The sequence below is a fragment of the Nanorana parkeri genome, unplaced genomic scaffold (genome assembly GCF_000935625.1).
Source record: "Nanorana parkeri isolate BGI_ZX_2015 unplaced genomic scaffold, ASM93562v1 scaffold578, whole genome shotgun sequence".
Taxonomy (NCBI): Eukaryota; Metazoa; Chordata; class Amphibia; order Anura; family Dicroglossidae; genus Nanorana; species Nanorana parkeri.
The window spans coordinates 964193-978250 of NW_017306846.1; the positions used below are offsets into that span (position 1 = coordinate 964193).

A 14058-nucleotide genomic window follows, 5' to 3' on the forward strand; every position below is an offset into this window, starting at 1 on the left:
GTTTATATAATGGGGGGGGGCGAAAAAAAATGTCTGCCCCGGGCGCCCATAACTCTGGTTACGCCACTGCCAGAAATACACCACCCATAACTACCATCGTTTATGAACAATTAGTTTGTATCTGTTGCTGACAGCAATAGCTTTTCATTAAATATATTTCAAATTCAACCACCCTCCCCTTGGCAGCATACCTAATGATCAAGCAGGTGTTTTTGAAGCATCCTTTGAACAAAATATGACATTTACCATTGTAGGTAAACTAAATATTCAACACAAAAATAAATTGATTTCCTTTAATCTATTATAAATCAGGGTCACAGCCGGAGCCAGGCATTCTGCAGAACGGGGAGCAAGGTAATAATTTATGAGCTACTATAAGGCAGTGGGTCATCGTGCAGGGATTTTAAGTTATAATTTGGTCATCTTTCCTGTAAAGCCCAATTATAATACAGAAGAAGGTCCTGTCAAATATGGTGAGTTTCTTTAGAAAGTTTAAAGCCAAAACAGTTTTATTTCTTGATGGAAGGACACAAGCTAAAAGGACACAAAAAATAGAAATGCTCTGGTATTTTGTGACTTCAAATTTACATATTTGTTTAATAGTATTTCTCAGAGCTGTAAAGCAAACTAAAGCCATATGTGATGCTGGACAGATACAGCTCAGGGCTGCTCTGTAAAGAACAGCAGGCCCCCATTGTCACCATTGGGGATACTGGGATACGTGGGATGACCCAACTTTGACCTTATATCTACTAGCTTGAAGTTTACTTGAGGTTTTTTGCACTGATCCCTACATAACTTCAGGATACAGTTGTGAAGTAGGGGCTGGCAGATCAAACCACTAGCACAGCATGGGATCAGGAATCCAACATGCTTGAAAGTGTCAGAGTCTAAAGTGTCTTCGGGCATGTTTTTTCTTTATTATAGAAGCACTCAGCAGCATGGGTAGCAGGCAGGGTGAGTTTTTACTACCTTCATCCAGGAGACCCCTTTTGGCATTTATATTTTAGCAACTCGAGTTGCTTTACCATTTTTATGTACTAATTTTTTGTACCTAGTTAGTAAAGTTCACTTACTTGTATTGTTTCAATGTGTGTTTATAATACAATTTTCTTTAGGGTGTGGTCACACAAGAGCAGAGCTAAAGGCACCCAAATGTATAACTCAAGCTCTTAATTAAATGTATACGTGCAGCATGTAGGAATGTGTTCTCTAATGGCCCTTCTGTGTTAAATTATTTTACTATTTTTGCAAGGCCTTTTGCAGAACAGTGTGCCCAGGGACAATCTGTTTTGCATCACCTACCAGGCTCAACTGAAAGGGTTTTAGAGTTCTGTGACAGGGGAGGGTGCAGAGAGTTCTGTCCGCCTTGACAGCTGGCCTACCTGTGTTAGCCTGTTATTATTGCGTTTGGTCATGCTTTACAAAACAGGGAAGCACAGTTTTAAAAGATTTCATAGGCTCAGGGAGAGACTCAGTTTTCTGTGAATAGACCATGTGCCTGTGGTGAGGAACAAATGTCTGAGCTCAGGCCTACAGGATATTGAAGCCACGTGGGTCTGAAGAGTCCTGCTACAAAGTTTTACCATCAGAAAAGCAGCTGTAATGGTAGGCGGCTCTCCCCTTGAGCAACCCTTTGATGTCTCCCCCTCTCCCCTGGCCTCTTCTCTCTTTTTATTCTCCTTTTCTTTGCGTCTCGTTACTGGCTACTTTCTCTCTAATCCTCTCTAATGTTTAACATAACTAATGTCCTAAGTTACCTTTATTCTGTTTAGGTTTGGTATATAACTTGAATAAAAAAAAAAAGAAAAGCAGGTGTAACTCCCAGTTAGTAAAAGGTTGAGGATACCTGTTACCCTGGTGCTACAGTGTCAGCTGACATAATGGCCGCAAAGTGGAGGTCATCTCAAATGACCAACCCCTGAAAGACCCATACACATAAAAACATTTTTCATAAGTAAAAAAAAACAAACCCAAGCTCTTTGCCCGTTATGCTTCCCGGCATTATGCCTATTCCAAAGTTAAAAGTCTTTATAAGGTCTGTTTTTAAAGAAATTCAAGCTTTCCTTACCGAGGGTTGGATTGAGCTAAAGGATTCATCTCTGCTTGATAGTGAGATCCCTGATTGACAGGCTGAAAGAGGCAGAAAAAACGGTAGTCAGGAAATAAATTGCCAAAAAAATTATTACAAGATGTCAAAGCTACAAGTGAGACAAAACTGATTTAATACAAATAGATGTGAGGATCTGTAGTCTTAGCAGCACAGGAATATAGAAATGTATTCAAAATCTAATTGCTTGAATTCCTGGGAGACACTGTGCAAAGGAATATTCTTGCTTTAAGCACTCCCTGGACTGCAGTGTACGCTAGATTGCTACCACAAAATGCAGCACAAGGCACGTTGGACATGCTTATAAAAGTCTAATATTGGCTATATGAGGAAAGTGAAACTACCTGGAGCAGAAGAATACAGAAATAACTGGAACTTTTCAGGAAATATGCATTTTCCGACTATATTATCAAATTTACTTAAAGCAATCTCTTTTTGTGTTCAAAGTTTACAGACGGTAAGATTGCCGGGGAAGAACTGTCATCAAACACACAAGGGAACCAATCACTTTCAAGCAGTGAGAATCCACACCATGGTACTGATTACTATCATCAACTGTATGGGGCAGTGACTCTCAAACATTAAGGGTGACCACTGACTCTCAGAGCAAAATGTCACACTCAGAGAAAGGACGTTACACTAAATAAAGAGGACAATGTTTCATTGACACTTTAAAGTGGTTTTGTAGTACCATTGGGGTTTTAAGAGGCGTCAGACTCTCATTTCAAAAAGGTAGAAAATGTATTAACATATTCAATAAAAAAATCCATAGATTCCATTTAAAATCAAACATTACAATATAATTCCCTCAATTCTGCCTTATTGCCACATTGCATTAAGTGTAAATTGATTATAGCATCCACAATACTTAATTCATATAAATATGATGTATTCCATCTTTGTGAGAATTGGTTTTCATTCTTTCTAGACTGTGGCAAGAATCGAGATGTCTGGCGATCAGTGCGAATCCCCCCCAAGGTGCGGGGATCAAAGTCCACCATCTCTCGGAGCCGGTGCGGTGGGACCACAGGCATATATGAAGCAAAGGATTTGTGGCAAATTAATATCTTCTACAGTAGGGCAGACACTATTTACCCGTTTGTATTAAACCATACAGTGGTTCCTAGCTTCCCCTTGTTCTGTGTTTCCACATGCTGTCCCGTACTGTGTGTCCGCCCATCTGCTCCAGCTCTTTCATCGGTAAGCTTCGTGATTAGCACTCTTGCGTGACTGGGATCCGGGACTGAATGCCACTTGGGACACTCTCTGCATGGAGTTTGTGCAGTTTGCATGAGCTTCCCTCCAAATAATACCAGTTAGTTAAGTGGTGTTTACACAAAAATGTAGTAATAGTTTATAGTAGGGGATGTGAGTTCATGCAGGTTAGTATGTTGGTGCTATATAAATAGAATAACAAAAGCATGACAGACATAGTTATTCAAACATATTTTCCCCATTCTATGGATCCTCCGATTGCCCCACGTTGGCAGTTGATGGAAGGAGTACACAAGGATGGCGTAGAGTATTTTGTCTGTCATTTAGACTGATTGAAGCAAAGTGTTTGTTTGCGTGAATTAAACATTCCTAACAAAAGTTCTGCTGTATACAATTGTCAATGAGAAGGTATCTTAGGAAGAGTAATACAGCTTATTAGTGATAAGAAACATTCCGCTAACACAGCCAATATTTAACTGACGGTTATAACAAGCCCCCACACAGCCCTGGATTTTACGCCATGCTATACCAACTCGTCCTAACAAATTTGAGAGCAGCTCGTAAATGACTTTTTAGTTTGACTAAAACTGTAAATGGCAACGCTAAAATATAAACAGATCGAAGGCTTTCACGGATTTACAGTAAAACAGGCTCATTTTTTAGGCTGCAGCCATGGCAGATAATAAAGTTCCCAGACAAAAAGAAACAATAACATTAAAATCCCATCCCATTATAGAAATGCTACATTTGTCAGATAAGAGGAGTGGAATTCTCAGCTATTACATTGATTCACTGACTCCACCGGCTCTTTGTTTAGTGATTTACACGGATGGTATCAGGCCGGATTTATTTGCTCAAAGCCCAAGAATTCTCACATATGAGCATGGAAGTCTGGGCTAAATAAAGGCAGCATATCTTTTCCAAATGAGTACAGAGATCTTATAATGATTAAATAACCAACTGAAACTCCCCCCTTATTTTTTTTTTTTTTATTAAAGTACATTACATTGCCAAAAGTATGTGGATACCCCTCCAAATTATTGAGTTCAGTGAAGGGTTCTGTTAATACAGTTCACTACAGCATACAAAGACATTGTAGGTAACTGTGCATTTTTAACCTTTTGCAAACTGTTTGGGGAAGACTTTTTTTCTCTTTTGGAATGAACAATCCTCTGTGCACAAATCCAAGTTCATAAAGACATGGTTTGATGAGTTTGTGGAGGAGGTCAAGTGGCCTGAACAGGGGATCTCAACACTAAGGAACATCCTTGGGATCAAATAGAAGCATTACTGTGAGCAAGGTCTTTTAATCCAACATCAGTACCTGACCTCACACGTGATCTTTTGGATGACGGTGCACACATTTCCATATACACAAGCTTGTGGAAAGTCTTCCCAGGAGAGTGAGGGCTGTTATAGCCACAAAGCGGAGGACTAACGTCATGTTAATGCCCATGGTTTTGAAATGGAACGTCCAACAAGCTCATATAGATGTGATGGTCAGGTGTCCAGAAAGCTTTGGCCATATAATGTAGGTGCACTACAATCTGTCAACTGGTTTAACATGCTGCACCTGATTCACCAATGTGTAGCAAGATCCTGGTTCTACTTCAAACACCCAATCATGAAGTAGACACTATGAGGCTGATTTCCTATAGGAGTTGAAAATCTTCACTGAATAAATTGAGGGAGGATTCGCTTCAATTATCAAATCATGTATCATAAAGCATTCCCTTTATTCCCTCACTGCTCCATTTGGCCACCAGAAGTTAAGAGAAAAGCCCAATGTCACTTTCATATGTTAAAGGGAAAGAGTCTTTGGCTCTGTGTAGGCACTGACTGGAAACATGAAGCTTAAAGTGTATCTAAACCCAAAAACAAAAACGTAATATATATCAGCTACCAAAGCTCAGATGAGGTGGCTGCATTCGTTTTTAAGGCCTTTTTTTTTTAACTTTCTTTTCACCTACCGATTCTGCTGGTAACATACTTTGTGTCTTAGGGTGGCTACACTCACTCCTCCACTGTATCTGTGGAAGAGCAACGTAGCCACCCTTGAACAGCAGCATTGTCAACCTGTGGAGAAGGTAGTGTTAAATGGTTTAGTACCTTGGTTCTCAACTGGTGGGTTGTGACCCAAAACTGGGTTGCTACCCCATTTTCAGTGGGTCGCTACGTGCCTGCTAATTTTCTAGGTGAGAGGCTCCTTAGCCTTTTCCTAGCACAACACAGTCAGTTCTTGCACCAAGCAGCATTCAAAATATCAACTTGAAGTGGGGGTGGGCTGGGTGTATGGCTGCGAGGGAGCTCCATCCATATGTGCATTGCTTACAGCTCCCTCCCATGTCCTGTAGAGGTGCCTGGACTGGAGTGTCATCACATTCTGGTTCCCAATACCTCTACAGGACGTGCAAGGGAGCTGTACAAGCAATGCACATGTGGATAGAGCTCCATCACAGCACAGCAGCCCACACTGGACCCCAGCCTGAGGATTCACTCCAATTATCGTAGGGACTGGGTGGATCTTAAAAAAAAAAAGAATAAATAAAAACATTTTGGAGTGTGTATGTGTGTGAGAATGTCTGTGAGTGTGTGAGATTGTGTCTGTGGTTGTGTGTCTGTCAGTGTTTTTGAGGGCTAGTACAGTGCATTAATCACATGATTAATGCACTGCACCACACAATCATACCTTCTGTGCATTCTGGTATGGAAGCCCACACCGGAAAACACGTTGTTTCCATGGCAGTGCGACTTGGGTCGTGACCTAATGACCAAGGACGAATGTGGGTCCTGAGGTTACACAGGTTGAGAACCACTGGTTTAGTAGATGTAGATGGACTTTATATAAGTGACTAACAACATAAGCCTAACTCCAGCCAACATGTTTTTAGCAGTTACAGAAGTTTTTTTTTGTTCCGTTTGGAATTAAGTTTTTTTACTAAATAAATAAAACTGAGCATTGTAAGCACCCCTGTCAGTGTGAAATGGTTTGCCTAAACCCTCTATCTACCACTTTTGCTGGACAGCTTGACCTGTTAAAGGAAGTGGAAATATAACAGACTTGGCCGGTTCACCAGATAATAAAACGGGGGACTCAGGAAAACAGCTGTGTTTATGCTATTGACAGATTGTATCATGTATGTATTTTTATATTTTGCCCGTAGTTCCACTTTAAACAGGGCTTCTGCTCTTTACCTTCACAGACAAACAGAGCAGCAGGGAAGTGAAGGGATGTTAAGTATAAGCAGCTGGGGTGGCCGACACTTAAGGGAACCCGTTTTTTGCTCTTCACTGGCATATCTCATGTTCAATTTTAGTAAATAAAATACTCAAATTTGTTTTAGATATGAATCCCTATTTGTTAAAACTCTAAACTGTTTCGATGAATTTGGTTTGACAAGCAGACGTACACCCCGAGCTGTCAGAAGTACCCCCCAAGGTACTTGTACCACTGTTTGAAAACTGCTACTCTAGATGATACTATTAAGGAAAATGAAGGAATGAATTTTACAAGATGCAGCAGTAGCTTTATGTATTCAGATGCTGAATACTTGTCAAAATAAAGCTGGATATGAAGATAATTTCACAGGAAAAAGCTGCTTATTACAGCAATATGAGCCAATGAACTGTAAAAAGCTAAATACAGGTAGGAAGCTAGAAGACTATATAACCTTGGGCAATCTAAAGTTTTAATTACACAGCGTCAATGTCTGCTAACAGGGAAAATTACTTGCAGCGGACATGGCCTTTACAGAAACAGGAGGATCATGGGAAGACGCTGTGAACACTTCACTACAGCGAGCGTGATTTTTTCAGCATCCTGGATTTCCAGAGAGGGTCTCGTGGTTTAAAGGTACTACCTAGAAAATGTCTGTCCATGGAAATGTGACTGGTTTTTAGTAGCTGTCAACTGTAAATGAATATCCATTGTTTCCAGTGTAATAAAGTAGACGTGAGTCCTAAATGAATTACATTTAATATACTTAAAGGGTTATTAAACCCTCATTTGTTTTTGCATATATCTACTGCTAGCAAGCAGCACATATATGCAAAAACACTAGCAAAAAAAACCTTTTCAAAAGGGGTTAAAACTTACCTGTGTCTACGCCGCACGCTCCCGTCCGAACATCTGAAAATTTCTCAGCGACCGCTGAGGATCTTGGGGCGGGCGCATGCGCAGTTCAGATGATCGGCCGCGAGACGAGGTGAGACACAAGGTAAGTCTATAGAGCAGCGTGCACCCGAACAGACTCCGTGGGACATCAGAGAAGAGGAGGACAGAGGAGTCAGCGCTGGATCGGAGACCCGCACTGGTGCTGGAGGGACAGCTAAAAACTCCTGGAAAGAAGAAGATGATCAGATTAAGAAGCATCATTTAGGGTAAGTCCTTACATTAGCACTGTGGGGGGAAGGAGGGGGGTTGGCTTTAATGTCACTTTAAGCACTGTGTATCCTAAACAATTGTCATTTTTTAACTCCTCAGTGCTGTCTTCCACCAGCCCTTTAACTGAATCTTAATGCTGGGAGGTTACTTCTTCATCATGTAACCGTTGCAATTGCAATTGCACAGGTATTCACTCACTTCAGTCACTGCACTTCGGGCCCTATGTGAATAGGGGCGAACGGCAGTGAGTGAGCTGCCGGAGCTTCGGCTCAGCTGATCCAGATGTACGGCTGATTTCAGCTGATGTACGGCTGAAAACCGTACTGAGCCGGAGTGAATAGCCGAACGTCGCTCGCCTCTGTTCACTTCGGCTCGGTTATTCGCTCGGCTGCCTCCGGCAGCTTTGGGAATAACTCTGTAAGTGATATGGGCAACCTACATTAAAGGAAAGTTTTATTAACCCTTGCAAGTGGGGCTTCCCCGCACTGCAAAGGTTAACTGCTTGTTTGTGTCTAGGTGCTAAAGAAAAAAGGTTATACTCACCCGAACTGCTGAGCCTGCTTCTCCGGTCCCTGAAGCTTGTTTCCTCCTCTTCTGCGCAGATGGAATGTTCCTCAGCGTCCTCACGTCTATACACTTGTATACAGAGCGATGACACAAGGATTCTTAGACCGCTGCAGAGGAGGAGGAGAGAGGCTCCAGCAACTGGTCTAAGAACAAGCCGTGTGAGTATAACTTTTTTTTTTTTAGCACCTAGAAACAAAGAGCAGTTAACCCCTGCAGTGCGGGGTAGCCCCATTGCACGGGTAATAAGATTTTCCCACAGAGTTCTTCTTTAAGGTGAAATTTCCTAATAGTTATTTTCTTCGACAAAGCATTTAACAATTGAAAAGGAAGACTCTGCGTGTTTCCTCTGCAAATCCTCAATCTAAGTTATTTGCCAGCAGTTGACTTGGCTCGGGACATCTCAGAGGCAGGTTCTGTGCCAGAAAATAAAAAAAATTATTTGTGCGGCTGAAGTGAGGAGGAAGCTGTGAAGACATGCGGTTTGATGGCAGTCTGACGTTGCTTGTGCACATTCCGCCGAGTATTGCGTTCCAGAGAACAAGGTGAGAGCGGTGACAGTAACAGGAGGCCTGCCTCACACGTGCAATGTATTTACTGCACGTAGCCGCCTGATTGTTCATTATTGAGTCTGTCAGCTAGTACGTCTCGTGCATTGATGAGAAACATTAAGCACAGATGTAAGAACATTATTAAAGCAGCTGGTGTGCTGTTATCAAATCCTATTATCGCTGAATGTTAAGGGAACTGTATTATAAAAACACTAATATCATGTTTACATGTAGAGGAAACAAAGCAACATATTAGAGAAGACCTGTCTGTCTGGAAATGTTTTATTCATCAATCAGAATGATGCATATTGTGCACTTTTCAAATATGTTTTGTTTTCAAAAACAGCAATTTTTACATTTCTTTCTCTACAAATATTTAACTGGACTTGTGGCTTCAAAGTCTGGCATGCAGTATTACATTAGGAACACATCCCTTGCATAGTCTATATCAGTCCTCCCTCTGCCTGATTTATCCCTGTTGGAAATAAAGACAAGCTATACTGTATATATATATCTATATCTATATCTATATATATACATACACACACACATACGCACACACACATACACACACACACTATATTGCCAGCATTCAGAGGCATGAGTGCCATAGATATCACACTGCACATACTGTACTGTGTGTGTGTATATATATATATATATATATATATATATGCCCATCAGCATACTCATGATTATGGTCCTTTATCATACCCTCAAATAACTTGCATACTATGGTTGGGTCAGGTGACAACCGCATGCCTTGGTATACTGTATGACTTGAGCAGATATCCCCGACTAACTGATCTTGGAATAGATTCAGTTGACTCTGTTGAATTGGTCCCTCTAGGGTTCCAACCTTCCTCACTTTTTTTCCACCAATCTTTCTAAACAATTATAATTTAGCCATGAAATCTGTCAACAGCCAACCCACGTCCAGGGTACCTTTATTAGTTCTCCACAGATTTATACTTACTGGGATCCAGTGCCCATAAACTTCAGGAATTGTCCTCTCATTGCTGGCCATATCTTAGCAGCAGAGCCTGTATAAACTTCTATAGAGCTTGCCTACCTCCACCTACTGGCCAGAGACAAGTCCCAGACTATGAAAGTGCACTTATTCTTTACAGCAGTAGGTGTTCTCAGTCAGATCTTAAGCCATGTAAAGGGAATGCTTCTCTTTAGGCAGCTCTTCCTGGAGCTCTTGTAGGGAATGGGATTTAATTTAGACTCATATCATATGAAAAGCTAATGTATTTTAGGGGTTCAAAATGTCCCCTTCATCAGGGCTGGTACTGCTTAATCAGTAACTGGATCACACTAATTACCCCTCAGGATCCCTCTAATTTTATCAGTCCAGTATACACTAAACAATACCAAGCCCTGTTGAAGGGGGACCCTTTAAATGTATTGGCTTTTTATGATATAAGTCTGAAAAAAATGAAATCTGGACTATACGTTCTGCCTTTGGCACTTTCCTCCTTGTACTCCCAGTCACTATTTGGATTTTCGACTTTGTTTATTTATTAACTTTATTAAATATTTTTGTTTTTCCTTATTAAATATTTATCACACAGAGGTGTAGGAGTACTGTTTATATTTATACATGATTAAAAATTAAACATTCGGTAGAAGGTTTATTAACAAATCTGAATGAGAAAAGCAATAGCTGAAAAGACAGTTAAAGCAAATTTAGCTTTTTATACTCTTTGACTGGCGCAGCTGCCGTCTTTATCCAATGTAAAAAGGGTCTTCTATTAAAAAACAGCAAGTTTCAACACCCTTCCTGATCTGTTAACAGCTTTACGTTACAAAAATCAGTGACAGTCAGTTATCACCATATGGTTGTAGCTTTTGCCGGATTTTTCATGATACGTGTTGAAGGGTTTACCATTATATAATGAAGATGTTTTTTAAACACAAGGTGTGAACCATATCAATCACATATTTGTCTTGATAAGCAGGGAATTCTTGAATTTGGAATACTGTCCAACTTTGTATCATTTTACAATGAAATACAATGTCGTATTAGCAGCACAAGTTTCTGCCATATTTCCAGAGCCACAGTGGTGCCCTGTTAACAAATGTAGCAGGGCTACAAGGAAAGGAAGGGATTAAAATGGACCTGACCTTGAAGTGAAGATTTGCCATGTTGTAGAGAATAACTACTACCTGGTATGTGAGTGTGTGTAGGCACTCCTATACCTACAGCTTCATAGCTATATATCTGCAGTGTGAGATCTATGGCACTGCTGCCTCTGACTGCTGGTCTCACTGGGTTTAGGGCACAGTCACACTAAATCCCTTGTGTCCTGGTGCGGTTCGTGCCCGGATTGCACTGGATCGCAGCGCTCGGGGGCGGGCCGGTGCCATTCATGTTAATGGCAACGCAGACATGCTCCCCGCCCGCAGTGCGATCGCCCGCACCGTACCCGAGGTATAGGAATGCCCTCTGTTCCCGTGCAGTCGGCTCGGAAAAAATAGTTCATATAGCACCAGTGGCTGTCCAGCCTGACCTCAGCGATCCAGTGCCTTCTGGCCACTAAGCGTCCCGGAATGCACTTGATATGGTGTGACTGGGCCCTTAGTAGAGTGGAGAATGGTTAGAATTTCTGACAATGTTTATATTGCTGACTGTGCCTTTCTGTCCCAGTGACTGCAGCTCCCCGCATTTCCTGTCCCGGTGTCACGGGACAGGAAGTTAGAGAACATCTCCCTAATCTGGTCTCAGGTAGGAATAAAAACTTAACAGAAATTGTAACTCCCATATTTTATCCAAAACTAAAAAAAAAAGTTGTCTGGCATTAGGTTTTAAAATAACTTCTAACTGCAGCCATTGGAGTGTGGATCTCCAACTCATTGTATTATTTCACTTTGGAACTTGCTACCTACTTTAAAGCTGGGCTTAACTTTAAGGTCTACAAGGTGGCATTTGCTTGCATTTATAAAATAAGCGCACCGACGCACAGGTATTAACCTTCTATGTTTTCTTTGCTAGCTAGACTGTACAGCTGGCTAATATATGAGAAAGGCATTAATGTATTAAGGGCAAGGCTCAATAAATCGATAGCGGCATTGTGAGTTTTATTCCTGAACTGCGCCGACAGCACTGCTGTTTTCACAGGAATACTTTCAGTTTTACTTTATATTAAATGCTTGACATATAACAGGCCCTTGCAATACTAATGGGGATACAATCCGACAGATACAAGAGGAGAAACGCAAAGGTCAGAGCTCTGAGAGGCACCTACAAATAATCATGTTCTTGACATCTAGGTGCATTGCGGCATCCATGGTATTTTACCAACAGCATGGTACATGCTTTCAGTTCTAATCACATTAATATTGGGACTGTTGAAGAGACAGCCACTCAAAACTGGCATTTTGGTTATGGGAGATTCTACCGCTTATTAGAGAACATGCAAAAGGAAGAGGAAGAGATGGAAGAGCCGGGAACTCTGGTGGGGAGACACTAGTATTACTACTAGAATCTCTCAGTAGGTAATTTAACTCATCAGTGCACTCCAAGTTGTGGGGACTGGCTCTTTAATAATTCATCAGACTCTATCAGTATATAAAACGGACCTTTACCCCATATCGTTAAAATAATAACAAACACAACTTTAGAAATGTTTAGTAATGGCAACCTATGAAGATACTTCTAGATAATTGCTGGCTTTGCATTCCTTATTTCTCTTTTTTTCCCCAGTCTTCTGGCAGTGGCCATGTTTACTAGGACATGTGTAACTAGGACATGTGACCATGCACATCACCTCAGGGGAGGAAAATGCCTTTCCCTGAGATCTCGTGAATTACAGTTAGGATTTCCCAGCAATGCTCTGCTGATAACAAGGCAATCCCAGTGTGCATTGCTTTGGCAAACTGAAGTCATTTTGCCCTTTTAAAGCAGGAAGTGAATGCTCTGTAAGTGTATTTCATAATCGCAGCATTTTACACCTGACATGCCTATGTTATTATTAATCATCATACATAGAGGGATGCATTTGTACAATTTGATTTCTGAGTGCAAAGGTCCGCTTTAATACCAATGTTTACTTCTAAAAGATTTCATGTTTTTTTCATGGCTTCAGTAAGAGGCAGGTGCTGCGCTCAGAATGTCAGCAATATCACCATTAGAGATATAAGAAGACAGATGGGTCTTAAAGTATATCTCTGGAAAAAAAACTCCCCTGTGTAAAGACTTTTACTTTCCTGATCCCCGCTCCTTAAGGCTCCATTACATTCACTTACAGCCTCTTCCCCCCTATATTCCGGTGATCAGAGACCCGCTGACATCATCCGTAGCCCAGCATTACACTGTACATGAGGATGCCGAGGGACATCCCTGCACAGCCACCCGTAGCATGTACGGGCATCTGTGCGGCAGGGATGCATTGCCGTCCGCACGCACTCAGACCGGCACAGTTCCTTGCGGCCTCGGCTGCAAGGTACTGTGCCCGTCTGAGCTGCTTCTCTCCTATCTGCCACTTAGCTCCAGGGTCTCAGAGAGAGCACAGAGATCTCTCTGAGACTTCAGAGCGATGAGTCATTCGGAGGCGTGGTGTGCTGCGTGTAGGAGTCCCGGCCGGGCTGAGCAGGCTGCAGGTAAGATAGTGTGCAGTGTTTGTTCTCCCCCCTACCTTTCCTCTCCCCCCCCTCTCCTCTGTCTCCCTGCTTGTATTGTCATCTAAATCAAACTATTGCTCAGTCTTATACAATCACTAGTAATTCTTTTGATTGTATAAGACTGAGCAATTACAGGGACCCTCTGCACACCTCCTGACACCCTCTGCACCCCTCCTGACACCCTCTGCACATTATATTATTAAGTAGGGATGCACCTGTGTGTGTGTGTGGGGGGGGGTTAAAAGCTGTTATTATCATTCACATTATAATGTATTGCTGGGACTTGTAGTCCTGCATCAGAATAGCACCAACTATGCAGGACCACAAGTCCCAGCAATACATTATATTATTAAGTAGGGATGCACAAATGTGTGTGTGTTTTGTGGGGGTGGTTAAAAAGCTGTTATTATTTACATTATAATGCATTGCTGGAACACCCCAGAACGCAGTGAGCTGGATGGGTTGCAATCCAGTATGTGTTCCAGCACTAAATCGTCCGGAACACACTAGAGCTGGTGTTACTAGCCCTGAAAAAAATAAATAAATACTTTTCATTTAATAGAAGAAAAAAAAAAGGTATCAAAATCATGTTTTTATTGGGGGGGGGG

At 41.6% G+C, this 14058-nt stretch overlaps 1 protein-coding gene across 1 annotated transcript in view; it reads right to left on the reverse strand.

Moving 5' to 3' along the window:
- Positions 1–14058, reverse strand: part of LOC108791852 (uncharacterized protein C3orf67-like) — a 103841-nt gene that overhangs the window by 43145 nt on the left and 46638 nt on the right. Inside the window, exon 6 of the mRNA XM_018562446.1 lies at positions 2072–2133. Within this exon, the coding sequence (XP_018417948.1) occupies positions 2072–2133 (62 nt within the window). The remainder of the gene's footprint in view (positions 1–2071; positions 2134–14058) is intronic.